The sequence below is a fragment of the Ipomoea nil genome, unplaced genomic scaffold (assembly GCF_001879475.1).
Source record: "Ipomoea nil cultivar Tokyo-kokei standard unplaced genomic scaffold, Asagao_1.1 scaffold1074, whole genome shotgun sequence".
Taxonomy (NCBI): domain Eukaryota; kingdom Viridiplantae; phylum Streptophyta; class Magnoliopsida; order Solanales; family Convolvulaceae; genus Ipomoea; species Ipomoea nil.
In genome coordinates, this window is record NW_017617502.1 from 990,215 (window position 1) to 1,007,283 (window position 17,069).

The 17,069-nt window shown below is 35.5% G+C and overlaps 2 protein-coding genes across 2 annotated transcripts; both read right to left on the reverse strand.

The window, feature by feature from the left end:
* Positions 1–7,726: 7,726 nt before the first annotated feature.
* Positions 7,727–11,353, reverse strand: LOC109182604. Its single transcript, XM_019332752.1, has 6 exons — positions 10,897–11,353; positions 8,886–9,248; positions 8,707–8,792; positions 8,302–8,618; positions 8,126–8,197; positions 7,727–8,015 (listed from the first exon to the last, which is right to left on the reverse strand). The coding sequence occupies exons 1-6, from the start codon at positions 11,351–11,353 to the stop codon at positions 7,727–7,729; spliced, it is 1,584 nt and encodes a 527-aa protein (XP_019188297.1).
* An 838-nt stretch (positions 11,354–12,191) lies between these two features.
* On the reverse strand, positions 12,192–14,071 carry LOC109182580 (LRR receptor-like serine/threonine-protein kinase GSO2). Its single transcript, XM_019332731.1, has 2 exons — positions 12,548–14,071; positions 12,192–12,408 (listed from the first exon to the last, which is right to left on the reverse strand). The coding sequence occupies exon 1, from the start codon at positions 13,789–13,791 to the stop codon at positions 12,586–12,588; it is 1,206 nt and encodes a 401-aa protein (XP_019188276.1). The 5' UTR covers positions 13,792–14,071; the 3' UTR covers positions 12,192–12,408; positions 12,548–12,585.
* Between the last annotated feature and the right edge of the window lie 2,998 nt (positions 14,072–17,069).

The window sequence follows — 17,069 nt, forward strand, 5'->3', positions numbered from 1 at the left end:
ATATGAGAGTCAATTTTCACATGAACTCTCTCAATGTATCATTAGGTGTGGTGCATTTATGCATTTCATTCCGTTATATTTTCACACTTTGTGATACATTTATGCATATCTAGTGGTACAATCCGCACCCGAAGTGATACAATCCTGAGGTTGTATGGGTTGCTCTTCTTCGAGTCAAGAGCCAAACTCCATGGCTGTGCTTCGAGTGGCAGCCAAACTCCCAATGACTATACTTCGAGTGATAGTCTAACTCCCAAAATGTCTCCAGACATTCATAAATATATTCTTCATTCCTTCCTAGGTTGCCCAGTCATCCGCTTCCCATAAGCCACAACATATTCTCATGGGCTGAATCTTTGGGAATGGAATCCCAATGCTGCCAAGTGAATCATTGTAGGATGGTTGTGGTAACTGCATCTAACTTGGCATCTTCTTGAAGCTGCTATGCGAATCCACAAGCTCTACTCTGTTTATGGGTTTTTTTTTTTTTTTTTCTAAGCCTGAAAATAATTTTTCCAGGTTGATACTCTCAACGAGAGCACCAATTAATACAACCCTGAGGTTGTATGGGTTGCTCTTCTTCGAGTCAAGAGCCAAACTCCATGGCTGTGCTTCGAGTGACAGCCAAACTCCCAATGACTATACTTCGAGCGATAGTCTAACTCCCAAAATGTCTCCAGACATCCATAAATATATTCTTCATTGATTCCTATTCTTCAGATACATAGGTTGGTATATATACAGGACCATAAAACCACCCACTACCCCTTGTACCCCACTACTACTATTCCACTATAAACTAAATCAATAATAATAATAATAATAATAATAATAATAATAATAATAATAATAATAATAATAATAGTAGTAGTAGTAGTAGTAGTACAGCACCCGTGGTTGTATCACGAAGCCTTGTCCGCATTTGATCCAATATATATATATATATATATATATATATATATATATATATATATATATATGTTGGAGATAATGAACCACAATCGATTTAATATCCGTAAAATAATATTTATATATAAAACGGACCCAACGGTTATATATACATGTATATCTACGAAAAAGATATACCAATATATATCAACCAAAAGGAAAAAGATATACCAAGAAAGAAGGAGAAGGAAGAAAGAAATGTACGAGTTAGGCAAGGTGCCTTTCTTTCCTTAAAACCTTATTTGCCACCTCCCAAAAGTGCTAGGAGCGTTGTGGCCTAGGTCTCCCAGGATAAAACGTACAACGGTTCGACGTTTGAGCACCCAAACGAACGAACCCGGCGAACAAGAGCACGGGCAAAACGCAGCTTCAAGAATGGAGTAGAAGCAGAAGTATTTTAAGGCTTGAAAAAGATATTTTTCTTGTGTGTTCTTGTTACTTTTTCCTTAGAAAAATTCTGCTGCACTCTACCCCTTCTTATATAGGGAGTGAGGAATGAATAGCCTTTATTATGGCATTTAGGGGCATCCCTACAACTCTTGTAACATCCACCATTTACATAGGTTTTAATTCAAAAATTGAAATTGGAATTAATTCAAAAATTAATTCCATAACAGCTGAATTAAATCCCAACAGTCACAAATTAAAAGCTGTAGGAAAACTGTGTTGGCCAGCACAGTTTCGGCCAAAGCCGAAACTGGCTTTCGGCCGAAACTTACAAAGTAAACTGGCTTTCGGCCGAAACTTTGCAAATTACAAAGTTTCGGCCAAATGGCCGAAAGCTTTGCAATTGCAAAGTTTGGGCCATTTCCATGTGGCCGAAACTTTGCAATTGCAAAGTTTGGGCCATCCATTTGGCCCAAACAAAGTTTCGGCCAAGTGGTCGAAACTTGCACACTAACCCCTACGAAATCATCACAAAGTTTCGTGTTTTTCAGTGGCTGTGTCGGAAAATGAATACCGAAGTTTTGGGATTTGATTTGCACCCCCCTGCGCACGAGAGAGAGCCTCTATACTATACAATTCAATAAGCTTAAAAAGAGCTCTTGTATAAATAGTGGGGCAAATCCTCTTCCCAAACCAATGTGGGACAAAAACTCACTTTTTCCCTTCATTTTCCAACTCACATGGGTCTACTTTGAGAATCAATATCTCATTCACCCATTATCCGTTTTGAGCGTACAATATATCAATCTCTTCGTCTCACTACGAAGAACCCGAATCCACTTTGGCCCGACCCAAATCGGAAGTGGACCCCACTGATAATTGTACCACAAAATAGCCACTTAAATATGCCATTTTATGCCATTTTAAGCTATTTTTTCCAACAATATATATATATATATATATATATATATATATATATATATATATATATATATATATATATATATGATTTTGAATCCAGTGAGGTCACTATATTCAGGTAAGATCGTGAGATTCGATCATGAGCATCCATTTCTATATTTGAAGGGTTTAGATTGATAGTTTATTTTATTGGTAAATGGCTGGTATCCCATATACTTAGGGGTAGATGGGTAATTTTATAATGTCATTAATTGTATTACCGTGTGTAGATCACTCGTGATTCTCCTTTCCTTATGCGTTACATTTTCTGTTCTTTTCAAAAGTCGCACCTTTTTGCGTTTTTCTCGGTGAATATGCAGTACACGAGTCGTGGCCCAGGATTCTGAAATTCTTCCTGCCGGTGTCCATAGCCCTTCAATCTCCATGGCTGGCTCAACCACTAGGCAATCTAAGCGTCGAATGAGTACTTCTTCAATTGTTGTTCAAGGTATTTTCCTGCTTATTTGTTGTTGTTCATCGTTTTTGGTGTTCGCTTGATCGCATGATGGGTTTGGGGTTGTGGGTAGGGTTGGTTTCCGGTAGGCACTCACCGCTCGCCAGCAGGAGTCGACACCGGTCGTTTGTGGGCGATGTCGCCGGCAGTAGTCGACACTCGCCGGAGTTTTATGGAGTCCGACAGTGTCTGACTCTGCCGCTGGTGAATGTCGTTCTCTAGCGACGGCAGTTGTCGGCGCCTCGGCAGTGCTCCGGTGATTGTGAACCACTGTAGGGTTTTATCTCCAGGGTTCATAGGTTTTTTTTTTTTTTTTTTTTTTTTTTTTTTTTTTTTTTTTTTTAATTTATGTTCCTGTTTAATAATCTGGTTTTCTTTAGAGTCTGTATTTTTTAGGTGGGTGCATGTGTGTTTTGTGGTCTGTGCTTTGGTGAATTAGGTGTGTGCCTATGAATAGATGTCATTTGATTTTGGTTTGTGTGAGATATATTCATATATTCTTAAGATGGGTTGAATATCAATGCTACATAACCTGAAAACCAATTAGCTGCAAATATTAGTGTTGTGTATCTTCAAAAGGACAATTCAAGTAATAATGTGCAGCAAAGTCAATGAATCTCTGAATGTCAAATATGAATCCGGTGTAAACAACATAAGAGAAACAGGAAAAATAATCTGAACTTTGGCCTGAATGATGGTCTGTATATCAAAATGATATTATATGGACTTCCAATTAGAGCCAATTGTTAAAGGTTGATGATACTATACACAAACCACCAAAACAAAATAATTTTAAGTATTCATATTATATGGACTTCCAAACAGAACATGTGTCCCCCTCCCCCAACTGTAGTTTGTATTCATACATGCATCTGAGGATACACAGTAACATTAATTTTAAGTATATTCATTCCATCATATTAATTAAATTGTTTTCTGTAATCAGATATTAACTTCATTATTATTTTGGTATGATTTGAGTCTGTTAAACTTGATTGAGAAAAATAAATATTTTTACTATATTCTGTCAATTATTTACGAGTAGTCATTCTTCGTTGTCAGTTGTTATTTCTTTCAACATTTTGTTATTTTTCACATAAATTTGAGGATTTGGAGAAAAATGGGTGTGTTGACTTACAATAAATTTTTTTTATCTCTAATGAAAATACCGGTTTAATTGGATTGGAGTTAAAAGTAACTAATGGAAGTTCTTAAATGGTCGTGTGATGTGGTATAATAATTACTGGTTGTATGCATTTTAGTTGCAAATACCCTTCTAGACTGAAATTCACTGTTCCTTAGTCTAGCTATTATCTGGAAACATTCTTTATTTATTTAATTTTTAAATAACTCAGTCTAGCTATATGGATCTTTATGACAATACACAGCTGTATATATGCTTTTATGATATTACCAGCCATTTGAATCTAGAATTATCCTACAGTGCAGGATTGGGAAGATGGATTTAATGATACAGCAACCTTATGCAAGAAAATATATGCTGAGCATGAAAACCTTTGGTAAGAAGTTTGGTGCAGTAGTCTCTGTATAATTGTTACATGAATCAAACTAGTAGAAATGTCAGGATCACTACAAACAACTTAGCATGCATCGTCTGTTAAAACCAATGCCTGCATATCACCATATTTTTATTTATATTTGGGTTTCCCTATACAATCATTTCCTGTTGATCAATTTACAATAACCTTAAAGTTGTTTCATCTTATCCACTATTAACATATTCTGATGTTGATAGTACATGGCATACTTGTAGTTGTGTTAGGTGGAGAACTAGCACAAGCCCAACTGCAATAACGCACACGCCAAAAACTCAAAAATGATCCGTGTGCGCTGTACTGGTTGGGTGTGTGCTCGGAGTTCCTAATTGTTACACATCATTCACTCTACCGTCTACACTTGCCATCCCTACCGTGTTATGCACACGCCAATTTGCTTAAATGTAAACTAAAAAATGTTGATAGTAAATGTAATATTTTTCTTTTCGTTTACTGTTTAAAGATGACAGTACAGTGTAAAATAATTTATAATTGTGTTTTTTTTCTTTTTGATGTGCTAGCTTGTCGTATGTGCACTAACGTAGGTAGTTTTTTGTTTTTATGTTTTGTGGGGACTACCCTTTATTTTTTTAGGTGTATATTATCACATTTTGCTATGTGCATGTCGTTTACATGATCGCGTTTTGTTGTGTGCATGGTAGTTATGGCATGTGTGCGCAATGGAATATGTTGCACACTACGTTATCATTTTTCTTTATTATTATTATTATTATTATTATTATTATTATATTATTATTATTTGTTTTCTTGATGTGTTTGTGTTTAGACCCTTTTTTGTGTGTTTGTGCATTAAGCTTGGGTATTAGTAGGGAACAATGTTGAAGAGAATCCAGATGATGTGGTAGCTATCTCATCGACCGATGACTTTGTTTCTCCCCCTGTTGTCGTGTCCAATCCTACCCAAGTAGACCCGCGCTTCGGACGCTTCAGATGATGGGCTTGCTGTGGATGGCGTAAAACTCTTCCCGGCTTCACGTTTCCTGGGATTTCCCTTGGACGGTTGTGTATTGTTCCTTTTTTTTTTCCTGGTAAAAAATGATGTTACAGCCTCGCGCACATGCCCAACTGTACTACTGCACACGCCAAAAACTCAAAAAGAAATAAGATGGGTATCATAAGCACTGTAATGGGGTTTTCTTATTTTTGGATTTGGGAACACATTTTGGATTCTGGCTGGCAATGTCATGGTTAGGTTTTTTTTTTTTTTTTTTTTGTTTTTGGGTTCTCATTTTGCATTCTTGTTTATTTTCGTTTTTAGTAGATAAGGATTACCTTTTATACCAAGATGCATATGATTTTGTTATAATTATAATTCGTACAATACTTAAATTTTGGACAAAATCAAAGCATTGAAGCAGTTTTAGTTCTATTTTTGTAATTACTTTTTTTTTTTATTGCTAAGAACGTAAATGTAATCTAGAGGATACTCCTGCTTACTCTTATCTACTATTAACAGAGTGGCATACTTGTTGTGCTAGGTGGAGAACTAGCACAGGCCCAACTGCAATAGCGCACACGCCAAAAACTCAAAATGATTTGTGCGCTATAGTGGTTGGGTGTGTGCTCGGAGTTCCTAATTGTTACACATAATTCATTCTACACTTGTCATTCCTATCGTGTTATGCACATGCCAATTTGTGTAAATGTAAACTCAAAAATGTTGATAGTAAATGTAATATTTTTCCTTTCGTTTTCTGTTTAAAAATGACGCTATAGTGTAATGCACAAGTCCAACTGTTCTAACGCACACGCCTAATATTATTCTAACGCACACGCCTAAAATAAATGAACACACCATACCACATAACTGCATACACGTAAAAATGCACACGCAATATACCATACATGCTCACACCACCATTTTATATTCTTGCTAGTCGATATGTTACAATGTTCCATTGAAAAAAAAAAAAGGACAGGTCATTCCCATAAATGAACAACCCACTTGTAAAAAAAAATCGTGGCCTACATGTTACAAAGTACCATTATAAAAAAATTTGCAAACGTCTTTCCACATAAAAGCACACACCACCGTCAAAAAACAAAAAAAAAATCTCGGAATTTTGCACACGTCATACCACACAAACGCACACGCATCTCTAAAACGTTCACACACCTACGTAGGAATTTGAAAGAAAAAAAATAATTGACAAGCACAATACTAGAGCTACTATGCACTTACTATCTATTCAAAATGCAAACGCCAGTACAAACAATTTTTTTTTATTGGTTACGTAATTCCAATAAACTTGCACAAGACCAAAAAAAAAAAAAAAAAAAACATAAAAATGCACACTCAATGTTATAGTAGTTATCAAAAACACAGTGTTATGCACACGACCGAATAAAGTAACGCATACACCGACAAATAAAAACCATCGTAACATTAACCTAAATTAAAATTACAGATTTATCATTTCAAAAAAAAATTATAGATTTACATTCCTGTGTTGGCACGTTACTGCTTCAATAGACTTAATTATTACAATCCCTTATATTATGGTAAAAATTCTATTTTAATTATAACCAAAATTAAACACCATAATAGAATTACTCTTTCACCCTTCCCTTTTAAATTTATCCTTAATTAATTGATATTTGACTTTCAATCCTATCCATCCATTGAAAATTTATTAATGGATAAGATGAGATCTCATGATCTCATCTATCAAGAGGACCTCATGGGATCCAAAGCCATATATATATATATATATATATATATATATATATATATATATATATATATATATATATATATATACAAACGCGATTAAGTGTTTTTACACACATTTAATTCGCGTTCGCACACACTTAATCTAATCTAGACTATTAAAAAATATTAGATAAATGCACACGATTTGTTCTTACGTTCTCACCTAAGCAAGTGTTCTCATTAGAACCCTACTATATATATATATATATATATATATATATATATATATATATATATATATATATATATATATATATATATATATATATATATATATATATATATTGTTGAGTACTAATGGGGACCAAATTTTGGGCCAGAACTCGTGAGAGTGCTGGGAGTCTGGGACATTCTTATGGTCAAATCAATTTATATAATCTCTGTCTTGTGTTGAAAAATAATTAACAATTTTATTTATATATTATTTAAATATACAATAGAATAATACCTAATATAATTTTAATAAAATTGGCAGTGTTAATCAACACAGTACTTTTACACTAGGTATAAAAAAAAAATACATTGCATGCATATTTGTTTTGGAGGCTTGGAGCACTACTCATAAAATATCATAAATGACCAGTTATTCAAATACCACGTATAAAACTGTTTATACAAGAATACATATATATGTTATCAAAACAGTAAGGGTCCAAGCTGAACTGCTTATGATGGCCAATATAATGATTATATGATTAGTACTCTTGTTCTTGCTTGAAGAACTGAAGCTTTTGAGAGGGGAGGAAATTCTTCGTTTGCAGCGATAATGTTTTGGTAGGTTGCATGTGCATGAGAAGAATAATAGGGTTTATCATGCTTTACTACCTTTTCATTCTTGCCAACTTTCTGTGGAGTTGATGATTCTTTAAATTGAAGGGGACGAAAAATAATAGGTTGAATTCTCATAAGCTCTAGATCAGGTTTGTAGTTGTAAGGCAATTTGCTTTCATCCATCCTTCTAAAAGTAATAGAAATTCTGCAATAAGAGAAATAAGAAGAAAGATTAGTACCTCATAGGCAAAAGAATATAATATAAGAACGAATGCTGAAGTGATCTTAATTTATTAATGGCTTTTAATGATTTACCTTTTAGATGAAACACGAGGTATGCAATGTTTTGCAACATCAGCTCCATTACCTTGTAAAACAAGCACCGATCTGCATTATAACAATTCAAAGTTAAAAGACTTCTATTTTCATGATTTCCACATTTTCGATCTCTTTATATATGAATTAGATAGAAAAGATATTGAATAACATACCCGACTGGTAGAGGTACCGAGACTGGACCGAAAAATTCTCCAATGCCATGATTAAGAATCTTCAAACTCGAGCCAAAAACAATGTTGCATTCTGACAAAAACGATACGGAGCAAAACGGTCGAATAAAGTCGTGATGGTCGATATGGGGAGGAATGCAGTCACCCTCATCGTAAATGTTCACAATGCAGCTATTAGGGATACATGTTGGAGGCAAAACATGCCACCTAACCATCCGCTTAATCATTTGCTTAAATAAAACAGGCAATGGATCTACTTCTTCATCTCTGATTATACCAGGAGGATTGCCATTTTTATCCTATATATCACAAAACCATAATCCATAAGCTTCTAAAAAAAATAAGTAATAAGGAATATGAATATAATAAGCTAAGTAATAATTTTACCACTGCATAATTGTAACAACCACCAAATTGAATAATTGTACACCCTTTGCACCCCATCCACTTCTTTGGTTCATAATATGTTCTTGCTGCAAATTAAAGAGTTAAACACACTAAGTAAGATATAATCATCAATACCCATTTTCATAATATCTAATTGACTATTAACATTGCTTATATACCTCTAAGTTGTCCTTTTCGACCCAATTGTTGATACTTGTACACGCATTCAACAATCTTCATTTGCTCTTCTACGTCGAAAATCTCAGTATGTAATTCAACACCTTCAACCACGTTTATCACTTTCCCATCCACTCTCTTGTAGTGAACAAAATCCTTCTTACTCTTCACTTGCGCGAATCTCATATGTTCTATCTTCTCCTCATCCGAGAACGCCGGGGTCTGTTTCCGATTTACTGGTGTCGGCGACGATGCATCAGAAACCAATTTTTTCAACGGATTCCGGTAAGTAGGTGCAACTATGGGTGCATGCAGCATAGTAGATTTCTCATAGGGGCAAGAAAATGATATTTCACCAAATTGAACTACAATTTTAAAAAAAAAAATAAAAAATAAAAAATGTTAACACACTCGAAAGGAAAAATAGTCATGAAACTAAAACAACCATGAATCTGAGTAAGGATATTAAAATTTAAATATGGTCAGAGAGTGACTAATGCTACCCTTGAAATGCAGGAATAGAATAATAAAATAGAAAGAAAATTATTAATATATAAAACTTGGAAATTTTATTAACATAAAAATATGTATTTATAGGCTTATTACATGATTATTATAATTCATATATTTTTGGTGTGTGCGGGATCTAAAAGATCCAAGCTCTATTGAGAAATCTGATGGTGATTATATCAAGAGAAATTAGGTCATGTTCATTAAACTTTAAATAGGTAGGTTCCAATAGCAGTAGAAATAGAATTAATATAAAATTAAAAAAATTTATAGGACTAGTCTAATCATATTGTATAATGTAAAGTATTTATAGGTTTATTATACATAAAATAGCCATGAAAGCATAAGTATGAATCTAAAAAAGGATATTAAAATTTAGATATGGAATGGTGGCTAATGCTACCACTTGAAATCATAAATAGAATATATAATAAAATATGAAAAAAAAATTAATATAAAACTTGAAAATTTTATTAACATACACATATGTATTTATAGGCTTATTACGATATAACTAAATCATAAAAACAATTTGTAACAAAGGAAACTAAAATATTTTTACTTACTGTTTAGCTTCTCCATGGGAGCTCTGATAGGAAACCTAATGAAGTGAATGCCGAGTTGGGAATGAGTGAGTGATGAAGCAATAATCTCAGCTGGATGGGAATTTATATATAAGAGAGAAATTGATGTTAACTTAAATCTGTTGGAAATAGAATTACTGAATTAGGAAAAAGTTTGACTCAATCCTGATATGAATAGGAAAAAGTGATAGTTGGCGCCAAATTTAGAAAATATAGCCGTCATGAACACGACAGTAGGGCAAACTAGTGACGTATGTATACATCGGCTTACATATTTTTATTATTATAAAATAAAATACGGCGTAAAAATTAACTTTGTGTACGTATTCGAATTAAAAATCAGTATTTAACTATTTATTACGGAGTATTTGATATTAGGAAAATTTATCAATTTAGTCCCTCAATTGTTAATGTAGTTCATAGTTTTCAATTTCAACAAATTTAATCATCGAATTATTTAAAAAATTTGACCGTCACTTTTTCTATCCATTATATGTCTAACTCTCTTGGGCTCTTATTAGTATATATATATATATATATATATATATATATATATATATATACACACACATATAGCCAAATCAAAGCTCAGCTCGAGCCGGCTTATTTCATAACCTAGCTGAGTTCGAGCTTCAATTTTCGAACTCAAGGTTACCTATTTTTTATTGAGCTCGAGCTCGACTCGGCTCGTTTGCACCCTTATACAGTTATACTATACACTCAATTTGTAATTAAATTATCTTTTTTTTTTTTAAATATGGCGTACCAGTATATTAATTCAGAAATTGAGTGATAGAGTCAGGAGGGATTAAATCCCAGTACATAGAATGATCCTGATCACAGGCTAAACTAGCAAGAGTATGCGCATGTAAATTTAAAGCTCTAGGAACACAATTAAGCAAACAATAAATGAAACTACCCATAGCTGTCCTACATTGCTCAATCACAATTCCAACATAGGATAAGTTCGGTGTAGTAACTGCATGAACCGCATTCCTTAAGACAAGACAATCTGGAAGAATATCCACCTCGCTCTCGTTTCGGTCTTTAAGCCAGGACAAGGCTTCCTTGCATGCTAGCGCTTCCGCCATAAGAGGAGTAAAACACCCCGGGAGCTTTCCATTTGCCGCTGCTTTGAACACACCCTCCGGACCGAGTAGAACCGCCCCATAGGTTGCATTGCCGGTGTTCGGATCGTAGCCGGCGTCGACGTGGCACGTCGCCCATCCGGCCGCCACTGCCTGCACTCCTTCGGCTGGTGTCGCCACTGGGCGGGCGTGGACTGCCGTGTAGGTCGCCTCTCCCGCAGCTGCACGACGCCACACCACCTCCGGCCTCCTTACCGCATGTTCCCAGACCGCCTCGTTTCTGGCCATCCATAAAAAATAGAGGACCCCCACAACGCGTCTGACTTGTTTGCCTGTGAGCATATCCATAACAGTCAAAAGCCAGTTCGGGAAAGACGTTGAAAAAATATTTATAATAGGCAGCCCCGAAATATTCCATACAACTCTAGAATAATCACATAAAACTAATGAGTGCATAACATTCTCATTAGCAAGACCACACAACATACATGTTGGGTTCACATCTACCCTCTTTATAATCAAATTTGTTGTGGTTGGGAGTATATCACACACCGCTCTCCATAAAAAAGTTTTCCATTTGGGTGGAACTTTCAACTTCCACAATGTAATCCATCTATCAAAATCTCCCAAAGTGTGATTAAACTCTCCCATTAGGCGCCTATAAGCATCCTTTACCGTGTAACAACCATTCGGGTCATTATGCCAATACCATGTGTCTCTATAATCTGGGCTCACAGGTATTTTTAGAATACGATCCACATCCTCAGGTTCAAATAGATCTGATAAAATATGGAGGTCCCATGTTTTTGTTTGCTAATCTATTAAACCTGCTACAACTGCATCCCTTAATGGTTCCGACATTACTGTTTGAACCAGTGGACTAGGATTATCCTGCAACCACGGATGACCCCATATTAAAGTTTCCTGGCCATTTCCAATTCTCCTTCGTACATGGGCAACAACAAAATCATGAGCAGCCATAATACTCCGCCAACAAAAACTGGAATTATTTTCCACCGTTACATCAACAAAAAAAATCTTCGGGTAGTATCTTGCTTTGTAATTAAATTATCTATTTACCTCTTCGAACTTGATTCAAAAAAGATTTAGACAAACTAAAATTCAGTTTGAGCGAGACGAATTACTTGCATAATATATAATGTGAATATTTTTCTTTTTAAAACAAAAAAAGAATAGAAATCATCAACATATGAAATCTAATTGACCAATGTAACCCTGTTCTAGATGAGGAATAAAATTTCCACCATCCTCACTCCCATTCCTTTGAAATTCTTTTGATTCCTTGACTTCAATGGATGGAGAACCAAGTTCCTCGTTGGGTACTGCATTTGGAAAAAACAAATTAATAAATGATTAATTAGATAAAAAATAAATAGTTAATAATATCCATACCATCATTTTTTTTTTGTTTATCATTATTGCTTAATCCATAATTTCCAAAGTATTATATTAGCATATTACCACAAAATCCTGTAAATTTATTTTCCATCTTGCAGCCGTCAATTCCCCTTTCTACCCTTCCACTCAACACATTGCTCAGTAGGCCTGCTCTTCTGCTTCCCAGCTTTCAACGGACACGGGGTCTGAACCGGCGGAACCATACAGTTATACTGCACGCACAACGATGACCTTATCGGAATCTCTGCCGTCGGATTGATCTCCATTCCGGTCAGGTAGTTGTGCTGTAAATACAGAATCTGTATATTCGCCGATAGTAACCGCTTCACTAAGCCGCCGGGGACTTGACCCCAGAAGCGGTTGTTGTTAAGGTATAAGCTCTGTACGGTCGAGAAAAATGGAGATATTTCACCGGAAAAACGGTTGAAACTGAGATCAACGGTCTGGATTGTCACCTGATTAACCGGCGAAATCGGACCGGAGAATTTGTTTCTCTGAAGTTGCAGATTTGTGATCGGGGAACTGAATATGATTCCCGGAATGCAGCCGGTGAACTGGTTCGAGCTTAGATCGAGATAGTTTAACCGGTTTAGCCGGGTTAGGATCCGGTCTACGGGGCCTGTGAGCCGATTCCACGGCAAAGAAAGGTACTGAAGCGAGGAAGGGAAAGCATTCGGCGGGAGTGAACCGGAAAGGTTGTTATGTCTGAGTTCGAGGCGGGTTAGGGTTTGGGAGACGAACGGAGGGACTGAACCGGAGAGACGGTTGTTACAGAGAATGACGTTGGACAACTCCGGCAAGGCTCCGATTTCCCGAGCAATACTTCCGGTGAACTGATTGAAACTAAGATCAAGCGTTTGTAGTCTCTTAAGCTGACCAATCGCCGCCGGAATCCTCCCCGACAAAAAGTTCCGGCTGATGCCTAGGAACCTAAGATTTTTCAACTGCGACAGATTTTCCGGCAATGTACCGATTATCCTCCCGGGAACCACAGTAAACTCGGCGAGAGCAGAAAGCTTACCAATAGCCGGGTCAATCCGTCCGGTTAAACCCGGCGACCCGGCAGTGGAATCCCCGAGATTCAAGGAGATAACCCTATCAGCATCGCAGAGAACACCGGGGAAATTACAGGGGTGGGAAGTGAAATCCCAGGAAGCGAAAAAGTGAGAGCCGGGCAAATCATGCATGCTTTTCCGAATGACCTGTAACGCCAAGAAATCTTGGGGGTGAAGAACGGGAAGCGCAAAACTGCAGGTAGAATAATGAAGAAGGGCGAGAGTGGCAATGAAAGATACAACACTCCTCATGGTTAGAGCTTAACCGCAGATGAAATGGCAACGTGAGACTACAATGCTATACACTGCAGATAAAGATTGAGAGGATAAATTATTTGGAAAGGGAAAGAGAGTAGGTAGGGGTTGGGTTTATAGAAAAATGAAATTGCAGATAAGTAAAGGAATTATTGGTTCTTGGTGGATATAAATAGTGATTTGGTAGCTTAGGAGAGAAGATGGCGGAAATGCAGCACTGCAACTGCAACTGCAACTGCAACTTCGAGGTGAATCTTGTGAGGGAGTTTTTCCCTTTCCCATATCCCCCGATTGAATTGGAAAATAGTTAGTGTACTCTCATTTTAAACTCTAAACTTATACTTCTTCTCACATATTTTGAATGTAAATATTTTTCTGTGGGCTCACATGATAAAAATAATCAATTCTTTGCCACCTCAGAAAATACAAATGAGGGAGTAGAATTTTTAGAGTCTATATAGTAGAACTCAATTGAATTTTGAATTCTAATATGTGTAGTCCTAACTCTTACTTTTTTTTTTCTTTTTTTTTTTTATGTGATCGACACTGAAAAGTTATTTTTTCAATTATTCTTTCAAAATGTTGAACCATAACAAGGGTCTCCCTCATCCCGATACGACAGAACATTTGGGAGGATGTAAATCATGGTAACTCAACTGAACATGAACCATAGAGGCTAGACCTTTGCTTACTGCACACAAGGAGCCCCACTCACTTTGAGATGTTGTTCCCACACTGCCGCGGGTGAGACTCGATCCTTGGTCATTCTTTCAAACTTTCACCTCTATTTTTTTTAATTATTATTGTGTGGACCACGGTTCAAAACGATGTCACCTCCTTTGTCATTTTTTTACGTGACCTGCATTTTTCTTCTCCAATTCTTCTTCCTCAATTCCACTGTCGCAATATACATTTTTATAACTAATAAAGTACATTATTCTAAAGCATAAAGTAAATTATTTTAACTAATAAAATACATGATTTTACTTTAGAAGGTTCATTAATCTAACTCATAAAATATATTATCTTACCCCAAATGTTCATTATTCTAATGCATAAGTTACATTATTCTAAACTCATAAAATATATTATCTTACTATATAAAGTTAATTATTCTAACACGTACGTCGTTATTGATTAACAGAATTATTATTATTATTATTATTGTAACGTAAAAAAGACGTCGTTTCGGATCGTGAAAAACAATTTACACAATAATTTTATTTTTTTTTATATGGACTTCAATAAAAGTGTTTGTATCAAAATTTTGAATGTAAAAATAAAAATGGACAATAGAGAATGGAAGTTCATATATAGTATTTTTCGTGGATTTTAGGGTAAGGTTCGTAAACGGTTGTCCAAGCCTATGTGGTTGTTTCCGAGCTGGAGTTGCGTAGTTGCGTGCCACACACCACGGGGTTCAGGTTTTAACTTTTTGTATAATAGTTCCCTAGTTGTAAGTTGTAAGTTTCTGATTAGAAGCTAAAGTCACTTTTTCTTTTGTCTCCTTTTTACCTAGTGTTAATTTCCTTTCTCTTTGATACATATGAGAGAATTATACTTTTTGTCCCAAAATTATAGGATAATTATTATTTATTTATTTATTTATTTTTTGAAGAGAAAAAGCATTAGATTAAGTCCGAAGACAAAGTATTACAATTGATAAATGGAGGGTTGGAAGACCACTCCGAGCAACCAGGCATAAAAACAGATTGCTTAGCTAACAAATGAGCAACCTGATTCGCTGATCGTTTAACAAAAGTGATAAACACATGAGTTAGATCACTCAAAAGATGTTAAATATCTCTAAGAATTAAACTAAAAGAGGAGTCCCCCAAGTGTGCTCAAGAGATTGGACAACTAAAAGAGAGTCGGATTCAACATGGATATTGCTGAGATTTCTTTCCTTAAGCCAGCTCAAAGCTTCTCTAATCGCCGCTGCTTCAGCTTCTCTTGGAAGATAAGTCCCTGACATTCGTGAACTTTTAGCTGCAACAAAATTGCCGAACTCATCTCTTAAGGAAAGGGTAATTATATAATTTATTCTTGAGTGTTGGTCATGTTTACTTTTCATCTTTAAGTTATCATTAGGATTGCACTTTTTATTCTTTTGTGCTCACTTTTTGTTCCTAAGTTATACTAAAAATTACAAATTTTACCCCTAATGTTTTATTATTAAAGGGATGGAAAGTACAACGTCAATGATAACTTAAAGACGAAAAGTACGTATGACCATAACTTAGGGACGAGTTTTATAATTAGCCTATAACTTAAGGATGAAAATTACATTGTTCCTTAAAATTATTGAGAAACTACCTTTTAATAGGAATGGATGGTTTTGTTAGGACGGAGTTCACCATAAGTCAATTATAGAAGTATAGAACGTGGGTAAGAAAATAGTAGTATTATAGTCCAAAAGAGTGTACAAAATTTGAGATATTGGCCCAAAATAACGGCTTAAATGATAAACATATAATACAAATTATAGCTCAAATAGTAGATTAGAAATAATAATGTTGCTGCTAGGAATTGAACACTGGTGTATGGGTTGAAGGTTAAGACTACAAACCACTAGACCATGAGGGATTGAGTGAACCAAGGGATAATCTTTAAGGGGAGGGAATGGTGCTTTATATATAGTTGAAAACTTTTCGAAGAGTTGAAAAATGTACGACATCAACTTGCTTTTAATATTGGTCATTCACGTGTCTCCCATTACTTAAATGTCAACGATCTTTCCACGATAGTTTTAGAATTGTGTCCACCTTGTAAGATAGATACCGTTTCACGATATAACAATTGTAGTTTATTCTAGGTTAGGAGAATTTCCATAAGAAAGACTATAATTGGCTTCTTAGAGTGGATCATATCCATCAAAACTTAAAAGTGTAATTGGGTTGTCAAGTCCACAACAATTCCAAGATAAAAGAAAGGAGCCCACGTCTCTAGCTACTTTCTCTATGAAAAAACCCATCGAATCTTGGACCTAAAACTCTTTATCCAGGGGACCTCAAATGGGGAGCTTTTTGGTTCCAACCTTCGTAGTAACACTGTAACAGTGAACTTTGTTCAAACCAACATTGACCATCCTCAAGCAACACGTTTAATATCAACTTCATTCTTCCATCCTCACTTTCTTCCTCACTATGCACAAAGAACTTCCCTCACTTTGAGAGGTAGCTCCCACAATATGACTTGTGAAATTTAATCTTTGATCATTTTTTTAAAATTTTACCTCTGTAATCAGTTGAGCTCCCTATGACAATCTACCAAAA